This window comes from Nipponia nippon, unplaced genomic scaffold (genome assembly GCF_047370975.1).
Source record: "Nipponia nippon isolate SJK-2023a ecotype South Korea unplaced genomic scaffold, ASM4737097v1 scaffold_5, whole genome shotgun sequence".
Lineage (NCBI taxonomy): Eukaryota > Metazoa > Chordata > Aves > Pelecaniformes > Threskiornithidae > Nipponia > Nipponia nippon.
Genome location: NW_028262369.1, coordinates 77,027,685 through 77,050,299, shown reverse-complemented (window position 1 = coordinate 77,050,299; position 22,615 = coordinate 77,027,685). Strand labels below are relative to the sequence as shown.

Below are 22,615 nucleotides of genomic sequence, written 5' to 3'. Positions count from 1 at the left end.
AGGCAACGTGCTGCTGCACGGGCACCTGCTGTCACGCTGCTCAGCGCGCCCAGGTTGCCGCTCCGCGGACGCTGGGCTGGGAGCCAAATTGCGTAAGCATGTGGTGGCTGGGGCAAGCGCTGTCTGTCGCAAGGAAAATCTGCATAGCTCATCCAACTGCCCGTTGCCTGAAATCATGGAGATGGACCAAAAAATGACAGACAAAGCCTCCAGCTACAGCCGAATAGTGCAGCGTTACAGTATAAGAGAGCTTGTCTTTTTTTTTGTTATGCATTTGACACTTTTTCATGATGTTTGACATTTTAAATAAAGAAATTGTCTTTCTTTTATAATGTGGAAATCACTTGGATCTTCCTGGGAGAGACACCTCAGCATTGTTCCTAATTGTTTTTGTGCTCCCAAATTAAAATGCACGTTTTAATTGCAGCATCTGTAATTTTAGCAGAAATGGTATAATTACAGGCACGATAGAGAGAGAATGTGCATCATCCCCTTATTATGTATCTACATTTCGTTTCAACCTTTTGTCTCAACCTTGTCTGGGGTCTGTCAAACAGACTAACAGAGTCAGCGCTCTTTCAAGAAACACATTTAACTGTGGCTTTTTCAGTTTTCAGTTATTATCTTACTTCATAGCTTCCTTTTGGCACTAAGGGGAAAGCAGAAAATACGGAGAAGTTTTAACTGCTCTCCGTGACTAGTGAGCCCAGTGGGTGCTGGATGGAGAGCCCTGGAACAGAAAGTTCAGTAAATGAGCCCGGGATGGGAGAGCACAGCCATCGCTGACATGAGCTCGGCTGCCAGGCCAGACATCCTTGTCGAGCCCCAGTCTTCCCTTCTTCCCCGGCTGCTCCTGAGGTAGCTAAGTGAGAGGTGTTTCTGGAAAGTCTGTCCTTCTCTACAAGAGGGGAACTGCAGCCAGAAACCCATTTTTGATGGGGAGCTAAATAGTTTGTTCACACATTAAAGAGTTTGGGTTACTACCTGTAAAAGGCCATCTGTCTAATTACCAGTTGCTAAGGGGTCCAGCCTTCTCTTTTTGTCAGTATTTTCCTTCTTAGCTTGAGGAAAACTTTAGCATTAAGAATCTGGATGGTTATTGATGTTACTAGTGTTGTTTAATGCTCTTACTGAGTACCAAAAGGTTTTACTGGTAGATATGGGAGACTAAGCTAAGGCTTCAGTCCTAGTTCATGTGACTCTTCCCAAACTGACCTTTTCTTCAATGGGAAGAACGAAAAAAAAATTTGCAAATTTACAGTCCTCTTGTAGGATGCTGTGTTCAGAAACCAGCATCCCACTTTCTGTTGCTTGCAGTCTCTCAATTGAAAAATGCCTGCAAATAATTTTACACAGTAGTAGTTATATATGAATGCAAATGCTGTGTTTTGGTTTTGTTTGGCTTTTTTTTGTCTTCAGAAAAGGCCGTCTTTCAAGCAGATCATTTCAATCCTGGAATCCATGTCAAATGACAGCAGCCTTCCAGACCAGTGTAACTCATTCCTGCATAACAAGGCGGAGTGGAGGTAAGCTTCCTTCCTTCCAAGATGAAATGACGTGGTTTTCCTTTGAAATGCCGTGAGTCCATATTCTTCAGAAAGACATCAGACTCCGATGATGTACTGGTAGAGAATATCTGTGCTTGAGGTATTTTTAGAGTGTAACTTACCTTGTTGTTTTTCAGGAATGCCCAGAATGTTGTGAAACTTGTATTAGGAGCCAATACACTTAGCTGTCCCCTATATTTATTATTACACTGGTTTAGGTATCATGATATTTATGGTTTTGTGATTCACATCTTAAAACCAATTACGTGTTTTCAGTGAATAGTGTGAGGGCAAAATAGCTCAGGTCTATGTATGTTTGATGCCATTTTCGTAGAAAGTGTATAGGCACATGTTTATATTTTTAGAAAAAGGATAAAGGGCATAAAAGAATAAAATTTCAAATCACGCCTCCATTTGTCTTCACTTGTATGCATTCTGCCATTTTTTGTGCATTCTCTCCTTTGTATTGACTTTGTGTCCATGCGTTCAACATATGCCCAGGCCAGCCCTATTTTTGCATAGTGCACCAGCATTGCTTGAGCATATGATTTTACCTATTGCTGATGGTAATTTTTATTCATAAGTGATTACAAATGGAGACGAGATTTGAGAAAAATTATCTTACATGACACAGTTTTACAGAAAAAGTTTCAGCCTATTTTCTGTATGTGCCAAAACTTTTAAAAAGCCTGTCCCCGAAGCTTATCTGTCAGTCAGAAAGCTTGCTGCTTCACAGTACATCCTTCTGTTTGGAAAAGAAAATTGAAAACGGATCTGCACAGGCAGAAGATTTTTACCAGACGATCGTGCCTCAGTCTATATTAAGAAGCGTTGGCCCCGCTCCAGGTGAGCTGGGAGCAGAAATATTAGCAGATTCCCTGCTTGCAGTCAGCGCAGGAGTCGAAGAAACCTGGAGCAGGGGTGGCTGGAGGATGGGGAAGAGCACATGGAGATGAGCCTTGTATCCAAACCAGCATCCCACATTTCCTCCGCGGTCTTCCAAGGAAAATCAAGACGTATAGTTTTAATGGGGCGAGTGGAAAAAGTGAGCTGGCGATGGGACGCTCCCCCGGTCACATGGCGGGAGTATAAATAGCCTCGGCCGGGGCCGGGGCCGGGGCCGGGGCCGCTCCTGCCCTGACTCAGCAGCGCGCCGGCGGCAGCCCCGCGGCCTCGGCGACCGGCGGCGGCGGCGCGGCGCCACCTGCTGGCCACGGCGCCCACCTGCGCCTGCCCGCTGCCGGCCCGGGGCCCGGGGGCCGACCCGCGCTCTGCCCCGCCGCCTCGCTCCCCGGCGGCCGGCGCTGCGAGGCTGCCCGCCCGGAGCGGCCCGTTACGCTGCCTTCGGTGTTCCCTCCTGCCGATACCCGGCTCTCCAGTGTTTTGTCCATGATTCTGCAGTGTGTCAGGATGCCCTCTCGCCTCCCAGATCCGTATTCTGAGGCTTGGGGCAAACGTCGGGTATTTATAAAAACGTATTTCTTGGCCACCATTATTTATGCAGACCCTGTACATCATACTGTGGGTTTGGTAGCAGACAGACTACAAGGAGGGTTGGAAGAAAAATATCCCCCAGGGAGGGGCTTCTTATACACCTCTGTATAGCAAAAATATTTATTTAAACCATGAGCAAGTACTCAAATTCCTTTAGGAAGAACAAATAACTACTTAAATCTTGCCAATAGAGCAGAATAAAAGCTCTGCTAGTTGACATTTGGTAACGTTAAACTTCTGTTCTTTTACTCAATTGATTCCTTCCTTGGAGCGTGACTCAGATAGTCCAAGTATTTCTTGCAGATTTTATTTTCATGCACCTAAATTGCTGAGATGAGGAATGGCTAACAAGGTGTTAATGAAAAGCCATGTAGAAACAAAGTTTTTTGGCACTACCAAGTTATGGAAAAACTTCCTACCATGGAGACGTGTGTTAAAGGTAAATTTTGCCTTTTTTTTTTTTTTGAAGAATAAGTAACTTGGAGACAAGGAACTATGAGAGAGAAAATACAAATTCATGAGGGGGCATGTTTTGCCTGAAAGCAAAGATGATTTCTGAATTAAGCTGAAATGAAAACACGAAGTGCAGAAAGAACACAAGTCCTGCGGGGACTTGCTCAGAAGCCAGGTAAGAGGGGCACTCTCTTACCTGAGTTCTGGTAGCAGCTGCCTTCCCTGATGCAAAAGCTGTGTCCATAGGGAGACACTCATGAAGGTTAAGCCAAATTAACAGAAAGTATGCAAAAAATAGACAAGTTGAAGTAGATGAAAGACTTGTATGCATAAAGTGATCCCAAGGGATAAACTAAAAGAGACTGAGACCATTTCTGAGAACAGTTACATAGAAGTTTAATGTGTTTTAACTTCTGCATTGAAAAATCTTTGCTTTTACTCAGTGGTTTATTTTTTAAATATTTTTTAACCCCCTAGTGATTTGCAAAGAGGTAGTTGAACCAGCAACAGAGAAAGAATGAGATGTGTTACCAAGAAATAGGGAATTTTAATGAAGCCTGGCTATCAGAGCCCTGGAGAAAGGTGGACTTGGGAAAAGCGAAGGTTACGCCTGTTCCTTTGAGGGACCTCCAAATTAGTGATGCAGATGCTGCACTTTCACTTGGATCCTGCACTTATCAAAGCAAATCAAAGCTCAGACAAGCTAGATTACGTTTTTTCCCACTCTTAAAAAAAGGCAAGATGAGGTTTTTTTTTTTATAGAAACGTGCAAAAAATGCATCTGTAACAGCAAGTGACCAGAGTCTTCAATGTCTCTGACTGGCTGCCATGAAAACTGAGGGTGGGCTGAGTCTATACATGACTGACAGAGGTGATAAGATAAATGATACTTTGACCTGCCTTTAACGTGGTCTTATTTGCAACATTTACTGGTCTTGATGTTTATATTAATAATACATTTTAATCTGCCTGTTCTATCATTTCCTTAAAATAATTCAGTATCTTTACTTCCTAGCTGTTCTACCCTTCACATTTTTATTATTTAGTCGAATAAGGGCACTGTCTTACAACTAAGTTGCACAGGTCTGTCTGATGTTTAAGTTTATATTCTGTGATCTTTTTGGAGGTCCTTCTCAAGTCACTTTTATTACAGTATGAAAAAATTACTATTGAAGTAATGATGTTCCAATTCAGTGAGAGATCACATTTGTCTGCATTTAGTCATATATACTAACTGCATTTCTTCTTCCATCCTCTCCCCACGAGTGGCTGTTCTAATGATTAAAATAGTCTATTAGTGATACTTAGTGTATCAGTAGCAATTCAAGACATACAAACAAATGCCATCATTGTTTTTAATCTATGACTGTTTATCATTATAGTTTCTAATAATACAGTATACGTTCGTCAGTGTCACAGAATGAGATTATTCTAGAAGAGCCAATAAGCTCAGACTGCAGAACTACAGAAGCAAACAAATCCCCATGCCCTACCATGTATAATGTTTCAAGCTGCTTCATTTACGAAGTAAGACTCATTAACTGGGCAATGTATGGTAGCTTTCTCTTTAATTACACAGTTTTATTATACAGTGGAATTATTTTTCAGAATGCAACTGTTTTCACAGACTGACCTTTTATTATAAGAGAAGTTTCTGTCTAATGAAGAGAGGTAATTACAGCACCAAATAGACTTTTGACATATAGAAAGCTATTGTTACGAGGACTTTCCTAGTGCAGAATGTTATTGAAAAGAGAACTTAATTTACATATTTTAAAAGTTATAGAGTTGCGTATAAGTAGCAGTGATGTTGAGAGACAAACTAAGAAAAGCAGCGCTTGCAACTATCCTCAAGTTGCTCTGTAGTTCCGACAGTAGATTACATAGTATATGTTGCACCTGACAGAAAGGGTTTATGATAGGGAAATGAATGTTTGGAGTCACTTTCTGACCTTCTGTCCAGTGCGTTTTAGTTTTGTTCCTTTATTGTCTCTTTATTAGGATGTGTGACCACTTTCCACCCAGCACAGAGATCAGCCTTGACCTTTGCATGCCTAAATACTAGGGAGAATTTTCCTTGAAATCTGAAGCATAATAATTGTGAGGGACATTTGTTCTGACCACCACATCGAACAGCTCACTCAGCAGGATTTAAGTGTGATAAATGCCCTTGCCCCAGGTGGCTGATTTTTGCAGTGGAATTAAGCGTGGTAGTAGAGGTTGCAGTAGAGTTTGCCAGTTATTCCAGCTACGAATCCTTTCACTGTACTTTGTAAGCATTACTCTCTGACAGAGATGTCTTATTAAAATAAGAAATCTATAAGATTTGGAATATTTAAATTATTTCATTTACTTAAATAGGCTACTTGGGTACGTATTTTCCCATATCGAGAGCCTGAACTCCTTTAGGTTGATACTGGAGAAGAGCTTAATCATTCCATGCTAGGACAGGAGATTTACAGGAAGAAATAATTCTCTTTTTTTCCTTCCCCCTCCCTCCCCAAATAGAAATGACAACTAACTCTGTTAGTCCTTTTATTTTCTTCTTGAAAACATCAGAAGGAGCAGATTTTGTTTGCAGTGTGTTTACAAAGGGAAAAAGTTGCAAAAGTTAGAGCAGAAGATTTGGCATTGCAGAGTCTCAATAGCTGTCTTCAGAGCTCTCTTTAGGATCTCTGTCTCCTTAGGAGCTCGCTCTCTCTAGGAGGAAAACAAAACACTGTGATTGACTGTTCCCACAATGTGAATAGGAAACAGTTGAAGTAGTAGTCAGGACACAGGTGGCCGGCAGTGCACAGTCTGCCAAGCAGCCACAGGAATGGTTTGTTAAATTCAAATACAACCTCTAATACAAATTGGAGGTTTTTCTTTGGTTATCCCACAAGCAAAAAACGTAGCTGAATTTAGTGACAGAATTATTTTTCTGTACCTTCTAGTATACACCTGTGCATTTGTAGCGCAAAACTTGTTGAAGTCTCTTCCAAGAGCAGCTCAGTTCATGTGTTTTAAAGATCCCGTCAATCAGAAAGCATGTCAGAGGAAACCACTTCGTTAAGGGATGAGGTACATGCAATGCAACCCAATAAAGACTGTATCTGAAGCTTCTTAGATTGCTGCTTTCACTTCCTGCCTTTCTTGTTTTTCACACCTTTGCATGTATGGTGAGAAGCAGAGAAAAGCAAACGAAATCCTTTTATTAACTGTTCCTAACTTGAGAAGCTTGTATTTGTAACCATTTGCGGGGCTGTGTCATATCATGGTTTATATTCTTGCTATTATGTCTTCACCTAGAGAAGCAGGAAGGTAAGTGGGAAAAACACCCCAGTGCTGCTTCTGTGTACTTTGAATAGAAGTCCAAATAGTATTTATAGCCAAGTTATAAACCCAGGCAAATGGGCTTCTTAGACTGCCTGTATCGTGTTGCTAATGATCGTCCTATTACCAGTTCTTAACGCAGTTTCTTTATGGATAAGATCATGTTTCATGATGTTGAGGGAAAAGACGGCATTTTAGTTTTTAAAATGTTGTTATTATATGGCGGTTTACTCCTTTAAATGTTATTTTTCTTCAGCTGAAGACATTATAGTTATTCTCAAGTATAAACATTGCCAGTTGTTCTTAAAGCTCTGAAAGGCTTTGCATTTGGTAATTAAATGAACTGCTTGAGTTAGTATTGTACTTTTCAGCCTTTCACATTTAATTAACATTCAAGTGGGAATTATGAACAATTTATATCTGTCAGGAAAAGACAAGACGTAACAAATTGTCTCCGTGCAGATGTGAAATTGAGGCAACCTTAGAGAGACTGAAGAAACTGGAGCGTGATCTGAGCTTTAAAGAGCAGGAGCTAAAGGAACGGGAGCGACGTTTGAGGATGTGGGAGCAGAAGTTAACCGAACAGTCAAATACTCCTGTAAGTAGATAATAATTCGACCTTTCATCTTTCTTCAGAAAGTATTTGGAGCTTTGTCTATGTAAATGTAAAGAGACACCAAGGAAATAGTGCCCCTCTTTTCTTTAGTTGTGCCTTTGGGCCAATTAAGCCTATTTTATTACATCGCTGCAAATAACTATATTATTTTTTAACATTTCATGTAATACATTAGGTATCAGATATTGCTGATAGTTCATATTGTGCCATGGGCACTTAAGTAGTTTCCCATTGATTTAATTACAGTTCTCAGCTTTAAAAGTTGATTGCATTCAATAAATTCGTTTTTGAACTAGAAAGTTGTTGACTTCAGTGGATGCAGGATTTGGTCTTAAATGTAAGAATCATTTGCTTCTTGTGGAAGAAGGCTTGAGAAACCTGTGTAGATTTTTTTATTCTGTTCTTTTTCTTTGAGAAGAAGCAAATTTCCATTCTGTGAAAAAGGGGGTCAAAATTTGAAGTGTTAATTTAGGGCTTTGTTCGTAATTATAGTTAACATACTTGTACTGGCCAGTTATTAGCTGTTAGGTTTGCCACATTTCTATTAATAAATTGAAAAAAAAAAACTTGCTTGGATTATCTTGAATTTTTTTAATAAAATACAATGCTCTTGACTACTGATTGGCAGAGGGAGGACCACAGGATTAGTGCATGGCTAGACATATTACAACAGAATTGTTGTTAAGAAAAACACCACATTACCTACTTGTTTTTAAAGCACTAGCCAAAACAAATACTAAATTGAGATTGAGGCGGCATATGATTTTTCTTATGCACAATTTTATCCTACTTACAACATTGATTCCAGCCAGACCCATTTACATACAACTTGTTTTTAAGGCATAGCCTATTGCTGTTGTTTGAATGAAGTTGCATTCATGTTCCAGCTGTGAACATCCAGTAATGAAATCATGAAGAATTAATGTTTTCCTATGTGCAGATACTGTATGTTCTCAGTAGATATCTGTATGCCTGCTTTAACGCTTGCAAACTTCCAGTAACTGAGCTGTGGGCCATCATCTATCCTGAGCACAGCATGAGACACAGCCTTAATGAGCAAATCTTTTCACGAGCAAGGCCCTAGGGTTTTTTATGCTGTACTTGCTTATGACTTCTACTTTTCACTTAGAGCTGGCATTGCTGAAAGAATAAAGCATTGTGCTAAGGCCTATTGTGCTAAGCATGAACTATCTTTCTGCATAACATTAACCCAACTCTCCTATTGCATTTAAATGCAATTTCTTCTAATAGAGAAATACAGGTTTGTTTTTTCCATAGATCTTTAGTGGACTGTTAGATGGAACGGCTTTAAAAAAAAGCCCTTTTGTTGAAAAAAAATTGATATGCTGGCAAAAATTGGCTTGTTCAAGCAGAATTTTTTTTTCATAGCAAATGAAGTTTTACAAGGCACTGATTATAAATACAACTGTATTTTAAATTCATAGCTGTAAATAATTTGCAAAATATCCCTGAGCATTCTGTTTGCAAGCTGTAATCCTTGGAGTCAATTGTCTCTCTCCCTCCCTTGGTTCAGGGTATGTCTGCTCAGCAGTATCAAAGTGGAGGATTGCAACAGGGAGGTGCACTGCTCAATTTTAAGCTACCTTGGCTGTAAGAACAGTAGTAAAGCTATGGCACCAATGCTAATAACACAGCTTAGGGTGCCCACTAGGCTTATACCTCGTTCTTAACCAACGCTAGGCCTTGTTGTGTCTTAGCTGGTACTGTCATCCCTGCTCTATGCTCTGCAGTCACTTCTTCATTTTGCTCTGCAGCAAAGACCAGAGGCCAGCAGATACTATTAAAGTGGTGTGCAGGAGGAGAAACCCAAACCAAGTGAAAGGAGAACAGGGAAGCTGTCTCTGCCACTTGATTCTCCAGTGTTTCAGGGTTGGTAGAAGCTTCATCCTGCATGATAGGTAGCTATGAGTGGCAGGCTGCTCCTACTCCAAAGAATAAAGTATAGCTTTACATACATCAGCATGAGGCCAATCTTTAGAAACACTTCTGTGAAAGTAGTGTTTCTCCCTGCTCTTGTTTTGACCCTGTTTCTGCTGTGTCTTACACAACACACACCTTTGAGTCTGATCTCTGCAAATTCCCTTTGTGCAGATCTCCAAGAGCCTCTTGCACAAGGGAATCTGGAGCCTTTTGGAGGAGTAAAATATATCCACAGCTGTAGTGAAATGGGAGACTTCTTTTGAAAGAGGACCTGACTTTAAGAAGGGAGTGTATGTAGTTAAGCTGAAGCTCATATTTAGGGGAAGACAGTGAGCAAGGCATGAAATCCAGATATTCACCTGTGGTGCCATGCACCTACAGGTGGTCATTTAAGAAGAACAGTGGCTTATACGCAGATTGGGGATCCCAGCCATCTATAAAAGTCTCTTCATGATAGTTACCATATGCAATGTGACACCAAAGGCAGGTCCTAAGGCAGGTCCTCTCTCAGAAAGCTCCTAGGTTCTCTGGATAACGAGATGGCAAAATATGGAGGAAGTAAGGTCATTATAACTTGCAAAATGAGCCACAGTTATGGCCCATTCGCAGCTTACCCACTGCCAGGCATTGCACAAATGCTGACCCAGAAATGTGTTTTAGAGGAAAGCTGTTCTGCAGCTTTGTTGATTTTTTATAGGGAATTCTTTCCATATGTCAGGGGATGCTTTTCCATGGATCCAAAGTGACTAAAACTCCAATAACTGACAGACGAACTGCCTGGCACTGAATCGTGTGTGCTCGGCATCTTGTTTCTGCAGCTAGATCGTGTTTTTAAAATATTCCTTCTCTTTATCAGTAGGAGCTTTTGGTGTCCTTGATCCGAGTAGCGCTCTGGTGATGGTGTAATTGTTTTTTCCTGTCCAGCCAGGTGTACAGAAGCTTAGCTGCAGGTTCTCTCGTCACTTAGCCGCAGGACTCATGAAGAGTATTTAGGGCACTCCATCTCCCCAGCTTCTTAATTTTATTTTCATTTCTTAAACCATGATCACTAACTTTTCTTAACCACAATGCAAATAGAAAGCCTGTGTAAGTAGGGAAAACTCAAGAAACAAAAGACAGGTGTTGTCCTTTTTAGTGATAGACAATTTGTTAATATAAGTGGTTTTGCCAAGAAATGGGCACTCTCTGAGCAGCCTGGCCATGAAGCCTCCTGTGTTACAGACCAGGGCATCACCATAATCACCCCTGTAACCCGTTGTGACCAACTGCCGTTGACTTTTCAGTCAGTTTTCTGATTAGATTAAAAAACATGTAGAAACCCATGAATTTTGGGCAGATAATTTTGCAGACAGCTTTTGAAAGAAAGATCAGTTCAGGCGTTCACACACAGCTCCTTTGCTGTTGCTTTAGTAGGTAGTTTAATTTGGGATGAAACTCCTGAGTTTTTACTCCCCGTGGAGAACAGACAGGCATGTCACAGAGGTTACTAGCCCAGCCACTCTGAAGAGGCATTAATCATTATTTAGCTGGAGAGGGCACATTTCATTTGTTATTACAAACAGACTGGGTCAGGAAAACACTGTTCTCTGTAGGTGAAGATTAAACCAGTAGAGATTTAATATGATGTACAACCAAATGGCAGATATCTATTGATATCAGTAAAAAAAAAAAAAAAAAAAAAAAGAAAGATAAAAAAAAAGAAAAGGCAACCAAGCTGAAGAAGCTGACCAGCCGACCAAACAGCCCCTCTTCTCCCCTGCCTGCCTCTCCCTGGGACAGCTTCCAGAAGCAAGGTGCTGGTGCGGGCTGGAGGCCGGTTCCCGTGTCCTTTGTGTTGGTGAGAGGCTCGTTTCTGATTGTGGCCGTCGCAGGGTGACCCCTTTCTCTCTTTTTGAGCATTCGCTCAAAACCAGTCTTTGCACAAATAATACTGCTGCTGTTATTTCTGATATTTAGAGGGCTGCTACTTCTGCACCAAACTTTGGGAGCTTGTTTGGGTTCTCTGATCTTAACATAATTTATTCTTCAATCCTGAAAGGTTCAATTAAGCCACTCACTCAGACTTCTGTTGTACCCGCATTGCCTTGGGAGCCAGTCCACCTGGCTGGGAAATGTCACATTCTGTTTTACGCTGTACAAAATGAAGGATTGAAGAGTTTGAACCTTCTTTTGTCATGAAAGCTCTGCTACCTGTGGTTCTTGCCATGCGACTCAGTGATTTTGCACTTTGGTTTAAGAACAATGACCCCAGAATGAAGCTGTCTGGTTTAATGAATTCTTACGTGATCTCTGTGTTTAGATTCACTAATCGTTGTGCTTTCTGTTGATTGCCAACTAATCTGGTGGTGTCTTTTTCCTCGAATTTTAAATTGGTTCTAACTTTCACTTTTGCTCTGTCCTTTCCTCCTTTAAATAGTTTTTCTTACCTCTTGCTGCAAGAATGTCTGAGGAGTCTTACTTTGAATCTAAAACAGAGGAGTCAAACAGTGCAGAGATGTCATGTCAGATCACAGCAACAAGTAACGGGGAGGTAGCTGGCATGAACCAAAGTCTGAAGGCCTTGATGATGACGGGCTTTGGGGATATCTTCTCTCTGAACCAAGCAGGATCTGTCCTGCATTCTGGAATGCAGATAAACATGCAAGCCAAAAAGAATTCTTCTAAAACCACCTCTATGAGAAAAGGAAAGAAAATCAACATGGCTTTGGGTTTCAGTGAATTCGACTGGTCAGATGACGATGATGATGATGATGATGATTATTTTGATGACACAGATGATAGCAGTGAATGAAATCAATTATAGAATTAACCCTGAAATTGGTTTTAGGAAAGCAAAACAATAAAGTTTTAGAACAAGAATCCTGTCAGTTTGGTCTGTTTAAATCCTGTAAAAGAAAAAAAAAAAGTGAGACGTTTTCATGAGGCTGAGCATGTTTGTGTGTAGAAAGACATGTTGTTTTTGTTTAGATTGTGCTGACTTATTTCTGCTTTGATGAAATTTGGAACTAAACTTTCCAAACTAATTGAGATTATTATTATTTTAAGAACCGTGATTATATCTATAATTCTTGATGCCTGATTACAGAAACTATGGCTTGATAAACTTAAGATCTGAAAACATTGGGGGAAACTTCAATGCCTTTAATGCCATTAATGTACTTCAAATTTTTCTTTTGTGTTTTTTGTCATTTCCCTTACCCCTTTAATTGTCAATCATACGAATATACTTGTACTTCCAGATTTGCTATTCTCTACAATCCATTCTTTCGTACTGTTGCAGTGAACGGGTTTGCTGTGTTTCTAATTTAAGGCCTTTTTCAAGGCGGCTTTGTGGGAAGTCACAAATACGTTTCTAGGAAGAGAGAAGCTTGGTTGAGGGGAAGAGAGGGGTTAGCTAAATACACAGTTTAAAAACTGAATAGCAGCAGAATCCAGATAATCCCTATCAGTAGATGATTTGTATAAATGTTCTTTTTTCCCCTCACGTGTATGTGCATGTGTATATAATTCACTCTAGCAAAGTGAACTGCAATCAGACCTCTGCATCTATTATCAGGTATTGTGATCTAGAAGCTAATTTTCAGTTATGTTGATGTAAATCCAGGAAGCCTCATTAACTTTGATGGACTTATTCTTGTACCTGAGTAAAAATCGGTGTTAGTAAGTTTTGATTCTGTTGCATCTCCTAAACCTGTCTGCTACCCTTATGAAAGGATAAAGAGAAGCCACAACGACATTTCAGCTTGGGCCCTGCTGCTGTGGCTTATGTGAAATTCTCCGTGATGGCAGTAACGTGAGGAATATTTACTAGTCTCTGCGTACCTGTTTTTTGCAGCTAAATCACTTTTGAAATATTGCGACTGCTGTTATGACTTACCGTAAAACTCAGTGCGTAACAATCTGCTGCAGTAATTGCCTGCCAGGCACTTATGTTGAGAGCCGGGAGTACGTTTCTCCTGATGACCCTTTTAGTGGTGATGCAGAAGGAGGGAGGGAAACCAGTGCGAAGACAAATGCAGGTTAGAAAGGAAGATGTAAAATATTTGCCCAAGGAAGAAGGGCAGCATTTCAAAAGAAGAACATCACTGTCTAGTTCAGCCGTAGTGGGAATAAGCCATCAAAATTCCGTTCTCAATTACTGGAGGGGTTTCTTTTATGAAAACTTCTGTTTTTGAGTGGCTTCTTTAATTATAGGCTTGCCTGTTACACAGCTCTAACCTACATATTATGGTGAGTGTTTTTGTAGATAGCTTAGAGGAAAATGGATACATTAGATAACAGCAGGCCTGAAATCATTACATGTTCACTCAACAAAAGAGAAAGTTCTTTGAAGGAGTTTTTCTAGAGTGACGAGTGGGCACCTCTTTGGGTTGTGAGCGAAAATTGTTTTATCCTTAAGCATCAGCACTGGTCTGGTGACCTGCAAGGAGGCGAGTGCTGCACTTCGAGCTAGCCTACTCCACTCAGTATGCATAGGATTAGACCCTCCAAGATGCGTAATTTCTGTAGGATGTCATTCCACCTTCTTCCTAACAGTTGCAAATCCATTGCCTTGAAGGTAACCCTCCTGTATCAGGGTTAACTGATAACCTGTATCAGTTAACTGATACAGGAAACCCTCTCTATCACGTTTCCTCATGACAGAACTGTAATTTAAATGATGTAATAAGTTTACGGAGTATCCCAAGGAGACGCTTGCTCCTTCAGCACAGGTAGGGATGGCTTCTTAGGTCCATCAAAGCAACCTGATTTTAGGGAGAAAAAGAGACATTGAAGGCCGAATAATTAAATGGAAATAAGAGCAAACAGTCTGTTTCCAGTGCAGATTTGTACTATTTTTGTAAGTCTACGTCTGCTAACGCCCACAGCAATGATACTATTTTTGTAACTGCCACTTTGCACCCAGGAAAATTTGATGGATTTGTGTAATCTAATATGTGCACTTTAGATCTTAAGATGTGTGTCATTGTGCATAAATTACTGTACTGCATAAGCAGTGTAGGGTTGTACAGCTTTAACTGAAAATGAAATTTGGTTGAATACATTTAGTATTCAAAAAAAACCCCAAAAAATCTGTCCCTAGCATTGATGTTTTGCACTTTTTTAGCATCTGACAATCTCAGAGCACTTTGTGCACATTTATATTTGCATGGGTTTTAACTGAATTTGTAAATCCACTCCTTAATCTTTACAGAAATAAAAATAGTCCTTAAGTAGGGTTTTATAGTTGCAAAATCACAAGATTTAAGTCTGTCTTCAAGGTTTTGTGCTTACACAGATGTGTAACTTATTTCAGCAAAATATCATCAGAATTTGGTAGCATGCTCATAGGAATTTCTGCTATCTACTTAATTCCAGTATTCTTTAATGAAACAAAGATAGGGGTTTTTTTCTCCTTCCCCTTTCTTCCCCCATACATTATTTGTCAAAGCAAATTAGGCTATATTAAGGAAAAATTTAAACTCTTGTAAAACTTAGTGTGTTCAAAATAGCAAAGGTGGTCTCTGAATTGTAGAGAAGATGATAACGTATGACAAACTTTTCTGATGCAGTTCCCTTGAGGTAGTGCTATACTCAGGATATTGGCTATGCTTGTTAAAAAAAATAATGGTGTTGCTTGCATTTTTACTTTCCTGTGATGACTTTCATACAAGATGTCTCCAGTTTACAAGCCAAAAATCACATGTGAGAATCAAGCTGTGTTGTTTCTGCCTCTGATATGTTTCTCACTAGATAAAGGTTTTGAAAGTGGCTCTGGTGGGCAAGTATGTTGGTTGGAGGAGGTCAGAGTATTTCATCTTCCACACCTGATTTTGCTCTGCAGCGAAACCCCGTCTGTCTTCTACCTGTATCATCACCCAGGGTATATAGATCTCCACAACAGTGCACAGCCACATAGTGTGTCAGCTTATGAAAGCATTAACCAAACCCAGAAGGTGTTTCTCTGGCTGCTCTGGGCTGTGAGCAAAGCCACCAAAAGCCTTCCCATGCCTCGCACACCTCTCAGCTCACTAGTCCCCACCAGGCTTTTGGGGATCCCAGTTTTCTCTACCTTCTATAAAGCCCTGGAGGTATCTGCAGTAAAATAATATTGCTGCATTTGACGGAGGGGAAAGGTAAGAACCAGGTCTGAACTTCTCGTTTTTACCAGGCTGTTGTATTGCCAACATTGACTTAGATGGGTAAATGGCCTGAGAGAAGAATGGTGAGGATTGGCTTTTGGCTTGCTTAAAGATACAGGGTGAGCTGGAACCAAGACAAGATGTCCAACTCCCAACCCCCTTTCTTTTCCTTCAGCAGTGGGGAAAAAATGGAAGGGGGAATTAATGGAGGAAAACTTTTGATCTAGTAATTCATGTGATGATCACACCACTAATTCCTTGGAGTAGCAAGTGTCCTAAGGTACGGTGTGTAGGTGTGCTGCATCCCCAGCCGGTTGTGTGCTGCCTGACGTGGAGCTTGTCCCCTCTAGATGGGAAGGGCTTGCAGGAGGTGAGGTCTGGCGTAGCTCCTTGTCACAGTCATGTTCTTGACTTGTCATCTGTTTATTGTTCCAGTGGTTTTGTTAGATGTTGATTCCCTTTCCTTCTGGGTTTTGAAATGATTATTCTGAGTTAAATATTTGATGCAATAGTGATTTATATTGCTGTCAGAGTAAATCCATAGTGTGCATATAGTTGTTAAGTATTCAGCAGTATTACTGTGTGTCTTTAGTACTGTAGTTCCTTTTTCTGTAATCAGGTAGCTTTTACAGGTTTTTAATAAGACCTCTAACTTGACAGAGGTTTTAACTGCAGTCCTAGGTGGAACGTTCAGGTAGAAAAATAAGTTTATTTAGTAATTTTCACAGCCCTTAAAATGCACTGGTAGGAATCTGGAGGAGAGACCTTTCCCTTTTCCCCAGACTTCGACTTAGTGTACACTGTAAAATCTGCACAGAGATTTCTGATGTGTGAAAATTTAACTTTAAAACTGTAGAACCAACAGCCTTCTTTAAACATTTTATATTGTGTGCTAAATATTCATCCGCCTCTTAAAGTCAGATATAGTCCACTGCATTTCTTGCTTTTGCACTACTGAAGAAGTTTTGTACTGAATACTAGGAGTCAATGCTACTTACACTTCAAGTGTGAACCGATGAAATTTGAATAGAAAATATTTTCACAGTGTTAGAAAATTTCATTTTCCCTTCTGAAAAAACAAAGCTGAGCGTAATGCCTGTGCCAAAACTCTTGTGCTGTAAACTGAATATATCCTTTGTGTGGAACATGCGATGTTACACTTCTGTGCGGTAAAACCTTGCAGCGTCAGTTATTCTCTTTATTGCACTTGACATATGATGTCTTGTTTTATTCACACTGTGGATTTGATTTTTCCAGTGTAAAACCAAAGCAAACAAACAAAAAGAAATCATACAATGTATTCAATTTCTTCAATTGGTGTCATAAACTTTCTTTTGATGTGAACTTTTTCCTTTGCTTCTCTTTGTTCCAAACCTCTATTTTGCAATAAACATTTTGACAGTAAATTTTATGCATCTGTGTCCCTGTGTAAAATGCTGGTGTTTCACGAGGTTCCTTATTGTATGCTGGTTTAAGTCACTTTTTGTATTACTCACTGTGTGACATTTCTCCTTTATTCTCCCATTTAAAAAAAAAAAAATTGAAATAATACAGAACGTATTCTGCCACTGGTTATATTTAAACACAGGAAAAGCTGAAAAAATCCATTGTGCAACTAAAAATGTAATATTGGACTTCTGCAGTAAACGATGCGGTCATAGAAATTACTGCGTCAGCCTCCTCCCACAGCACCAGCCAGTTGGACTATAAGTACCTACAGAAGGCACAACCCACTGCCTTCCTAAGGATGTTTACGGTTGCCACTTGCCATCCCTTGTGCGCAGGTGTTGTCCCCAGCACTACTTTTGCCCAGGCTGCGGGTAGCTGTTAGCATAGGGAATGCCTGACTAACAGCAGGTAGGTTGAGAAGGTTGGCTGGAAGTGTGGTGTAGTAGAGAGAAAAAGTCAGGAAGGTCTCTTTTTCTCTGACAGACACATCTTCCCTTCTGCCACTTCACCCTGATGCCTTTGGGTCTGTCCCCTTTGGTGAAGCAGTGGGCAAAGGGATGGGTTTGAGGGTCTGCTAGGTCCTCTTTACAGAGGTGGCTTCAGCTGGTCTCATGGGTGGTTTGTGCCCAGCAAGGTTTGGCTGAGACATTGGTGGAGGAGAAGGAAGAGGATCCTCAAAGGAAGGAGTCCTCAAAGTGGGGTGGGCAGCAAAAAGTCATAGGTATGGAGGCAGAAGTCAAGGGGTGTCGGGCAGTCACAAGTCCGTCAATGGAAGTTTCATGTGGATGCTGCAAAGGGTGTTCCACTGTGATGGCTGAAAGTTGTGGGCGGATTACACTAGACCCTGGTCTTGTGCCTGGAGAGCCAGGGAAGTGCTCAGGCACGTAACGGGCAGCTCTGCCCTGGGGCTCAGGGTTGAGCTGGAGGCAGGCAGGGTGAATGCCTGCCCAGGGGCGTGCTTGGCCTGTGGGTGCGGGCTGGAGAGCTCGTGGGCGGCAGGGCTCTCTGGAGGAGGTAACACGGCCTTGGGGGCTGGTGGGTAAGCAAGCTGAGTCTCTCGTAAGTCGATGTTATGTACATCAAATGAGTTTGCAGCTACATCATGGTATCGAGCCTTTGGGAGACACTGACAGTCCAAATACATACATACCAATTAACATTACCCTTTAGCCAGATAAAAATGCCAAGAAGGTGAAGCTTGGGATACCATCTGCTTGAATGAGTAAAATGGCAATCAGTACTACAGTGACATCTTCTCCTGTGTCAGTTTTCAAATCATCCCAGAATTTCACTTAACACAGCCATTCTCCTGTGCATCCTCCGTGGTTTCCTTGTGCTTCAAGAGCTAACACCATCTTGCGTACAACAAAGCGTGCCCCGTGTGGGCTGCCGCGCTGGAGGGGGCTGGGAAGTGCTGCATTCCCGCAGCCTCAGGGGAGCAGTTACAAAGCATTGGCAGAAACCAAGAGAGACTTGTCTGTACAGGAAGACTAGTAGCCCGACTCCAAATTCTGCTTTTGCTGCTGTCTAGTGACAGTTTTCCTTCCTTTTGCAGAACATACCCATCATTCGGGAGAGAGTCATAATCACAGCGTTATTTTCATTGCAGAAATCGGGTGGTACCAAAGCCATAGCAAAAGCCAAAGCCTTCCCATAGTGTCAGAGTGGAGAGGAGAGGCATCTAGAGAGCCCTCGTCATCAGACAGTTTACTTTTGCTTCCTAAATTGTTTCTATTGGAGATCTGCTGGTAATTTTATCTACGTAAAGCGATGGGATCGATTGAGCACTGCCACTGTGCTGTTGGAGCCAGCCTGTGGTCAGTGTGAATCCAGGGGTTTAGTATGTCAGTATGAGAGTCACAGCCTAAAGTCCTGCCCTTTGCAGGGGAAAAGGAACCAAATAAAATTGGCCACCAGAGGAAATTTGGGTGAAGGGGAGAAAAATGGTCAGACGGTTTTCTTTTCAATTCGTATCTCTCACACAGTTGCTGCCCTCCTTTGATATTTGTGCATGGACCGAAGAAGATGTGGTGAGTATTTTTGTGTTAATGCAGCCAGCATTGCGTTGCTGGAGCTCTCTTAACAAGGTACAGTGGGTACGGAGGGAGGGAAAGCCGGATCAGAACATTGAGGTGAGATTTTACTGCTATTTGTTTGGTGAAACTTGTGTCCCAGAAAGGCTTTAAAGTGACTATGAGTAAATTAAGGACTTGAGCAACCTTCATAAAACAGCCACATTCTCCAATGTCCAGAAAATTATTTGTGCTGGGAGCTGTCAGCAACCAGGAGGGCATTCCCGAGTGATCATTTGAGGAATATGGAAATGCCCCAGTGTCCTGGACAGGACAAAACAGGTTCAAAGGTTTTATCCCACTGTGTGCCACCAGGATGGCAATTAGCTGAAAGAAAGTTAATGGTTTTTTAAGGGGTGTGGAATCTCTTTCATATAAAATAATTGCATTGAGTCTTTTTTACCTTTTTATTCAGTTAAAAGGCTAAACAAGAAACATCAATGATTTATCTCTAGCATAGTGATGTGTCATAGTGATTTTAATGTCCCATCTAGCACCCTCCTTGTATGGTTTAGCTAACATTTACTGACGAACTGTTTGGAAGGCCAGTGCAAAAGCCATAATAGCCCTGGCTCCTTAACTTCAGCCCTTTTAGCATGTGGCAGGTCGCGAAGCTTCTGCTTTGGTCATTTCTGTTGTTCCTCATGACAATAAATTCAGGAAGGTGGCTGCAAATAGAAAGTTTTAAAAAGCTAAATAAAAGCGATCATTTGCATTGGTGAATTTTGAGTCCTTTAACCCAAAGTTAGAAATAGTTTTACAATTTTTTTTAAAAAGAATGATTACTCGTGAACTCCAAATAACTGTAATATAAAATTTTGATAATGTGAACTTCAAGACTGATTCCTCTTTTTTGCAGTTTTTCTGGATGCAACAACTTACTAGAAAAGGTAAAAGCTATTCATGTGCATCTTCATATTCACATTTATGAATATATATACATTTGCTCTTCTTTTTCTCCCTCCAATAAAACACCCTATGGATGTCTGAATAACCTCTCTTATCTTAAGGCGATGCTTCTGGTGAAATGAGTGTGTATGCTAGCTTGTTTAAGGAACATCATATCACTGGGAAACGATTGCTTCTTCTAGAAGAGGAGGATTTAAAGGACATGGGAATTGTTTCCAGAGGACACATCATTCATTTAAAGGTATTTAACAGCATGTGTTGAATGTTGCAATAGGTTATAGTGTGAATATTAAGAAGGAGTCTATGGGTTTTCAGTAGTATTAACAACAAAAAAAGTTACAAAGCTAAATAGAGAACATATTTTATATCAAAAAACCCCCCAGAGTTACAGGTTTGTATGGATTGAGCATCCAAAGCAACCTGAGCATTTTATGAGGCATGAAAATGTGCTGTGGTTTTTATACTCCTCTGCAGTTCTTGGTTTTCTTGTGGGCTGGACTGTCAGTACTGCTAACGATTCGCCGAGGAGGGCCGTTCTCCCAGCAGAATACTTCGGATATCTTCAGGGAGGGTTCTCCCCAAAGATTTCTTTTCAGCTGAGGGAGGAGCAGATAATGAGAACAGTTATTTGAACTGAAATCTCTGAACTTCTCAACTTTCACATCTCATCTGTAGCTTAAAACATACTTTGACTAACAAAACTCCGTTAGACAAAGCTGGTTGACAGCCAGGTTGCTTTGCTCTTAAAGCTTTGTTTCACGGTATTTTAAATATCTAATGTTTGTAATGAGTTAAGAAAGTCATGGTCTGGAAAACGCGATCACAACAGCAGTAATAGTATTAATACTGTAGCCACAGGAGAGAGTTCAGTTTCCTGGCAGTCAGCTTTGGAAAAGGATTTCTCTAAAAGCAAAATCTATAATTTTGTTGGGTCTCAATGATTTTATATGACAATTTACTAGTAAAGAGATACTTACGTCCTAATTGCTAGTCCTGCAAATTTAGCTTCATAAGTCATACAGATTTATTCCCCTTTTGCTCATCAGCCATTTTTTCCATGCCACACACCATTACTGATATATTTAATTTACATTTCCTACAGAGAAAATTATTGAAACTTAATAAAGTCAATAATGCCCAGAATGAAAGATTTCAGCTTCCTGGGTTGATTGAGCGTAAATAAAAACAACCAAAACAACCCCCCAAACATCTCTTTCTCTGATTAAGCAGATCTGATTCTGAATGCGAAATGGGGCCGATCTACCATGACAGTTTCCAGAACAGAGCTGTATTTTAAACTCTTCTCACATGCCCTAATGTATCCACAATGGAAAACCCAGTGCACACGGCGTTGCGCTGTTTTTCATGCTGGTATTTGCAGTATGAGATACTGAATAACCCTCATCTGATTTTGCTGATTTTTTTTTCTAGACTGCTATTGAGAAGTTAACCCATGACTACCTAAATCTGTTTCATTTTCCACCATTAATTAAGGCAAGTGTCATTGTTTATATAAGAAGTGCTTCTCATGTTGGTATGAATATTTTACGGTTCTCGTGTCTCAGCTTTCCTACCGTTTGCGGGAGAGCGAAGCAGCAGTTCCTACAGAGGGTTGTGACAAATGCGGAGGGTCAACAGCAGCGATGGGTCACATCAGAATAAGTAACAGGATAATAAAAGTTGTTTTTAAGGAGGCTCTAAGATTTTATTGTGGAACTGGTAGTATTAAATTAAAAGACTACTGGTTGCGATTCCTTTGCTGTCATTAATCAGAAATTACCCTTGAGAGCCATTCCTCCAAACCAGTGCCACTGACTGCTCGCCACTGAAGAACAGCAGACACCCTGGCCCAGAATGAGCCTATCATTCCTCAGTTTGTTAAAGTTACAGGAGAGAAGGGTGATTTATAATGTCTGGTCACCCTTCTGTTAACCTGTTGGTTTTCTGATATCAGTTACAAGAGCCATGCAAAAGGGAGAGGGTGTTTGGGAACCTCGGGGTTGCCAGAGCAGATATTTGCCTGATTTAATTTGGTGAGCTAATCAAACAATTCTAGACCCCAAAGCCTGAAGTAGCTTTTTTAGTCGTAATTTATTGCACAGCTATAGAGTGAAATCCACTTAAAGCGAATTTACATACGGCAAAACTCTGTTCCCCGAAGAGGAAAATGAAAGTCAGGGCTTCGTTGCCGTGCCGTGCCAGCTGCAATTCCAATGGTGGCGGCTGCCCACGATGCTTGCAGCGGCACTGTGCCACACCAGAGCGGCTCCGTCGGGAGCAGAAATGACACAGGTGCCATCCACTGCGCACTGTAAACCCAAGCAAAAGCCCTGGCCCCTCTTCGAGCGGCATGATCATGGCAGTGATGCCTCCTTCTGCCTGCCTGCCAGACTTGCAGCATCTGAAAGGCAAATCCTTTCTGCCACCAAAGGCCTTGCTCCTGTCTCCCAGGGGGTTGTGGTAGATGTGAAGTCTCACCTTGCCTTTTTTTGGCAGGATTCTGCAGGTGGATCTGAAGAAAACATAGAGAAAGTAGTGAATCTTGAACTCGTTTTTGGTTATCACTTGAAGCCGGGAAACGGTCCAAAGGTAAGCTGGCAGCGCTAGATCGGTTAGTTTGGTTAACAGTCACTACCCAGAGGGTCCAGTGTCTTCTGGACACAAAAAGGTAACTTGCTGTGAGACTCCTCTTGTTTT

The 22,615-nt window shown here is 41.1% G+C and overlaps 1 protein-coding gene across 2 annotated transcripts in view; it reads left to right on the top strand.

The window, feature by feature from the left end:
- Positions 1-22,615, top strand: part of MAP3K20 (mitogen-activated protein kinase kinase kinase 20) — a 93,658-nt gene that overhangs the window by 52,144 nt on the left and 18,899 nt on the right. The window contains exons 10-16 of one of the 2 annotated variants that reach the window (XM_087730481.1): positions 1,420-1,526; positions 7,272-7,407; positions 18,923-18,967; positions 19,869-19,899; positions 20,020-20,159; positions 21,350-21,412; positions 22,415-22,507. In XM_087730481.1, the coding sequence (XP_087586607.1) occupies positions 1,420-1,526; positions 7,272-7,407; positions 18,923-18,967; positions 19,869-19,899; positions 20,020-20,159; positions 21,350-21,412; positions 22,415-22,507 (615 nt within the window). Of the gene's footprint in view, positions 1-1,419; positions 1,527-7,271; positions 7,408-11,782; positions 16,900-18,922; positions 18,968-19,868; positions 19,900-20,019; positions 20,160-21,349; positions 21,413-22,414; positions 22,508-22,615 lie in introns of those variants that run through there. The other variant, XM_087730482.1, reaches the window with a different exon arrangement.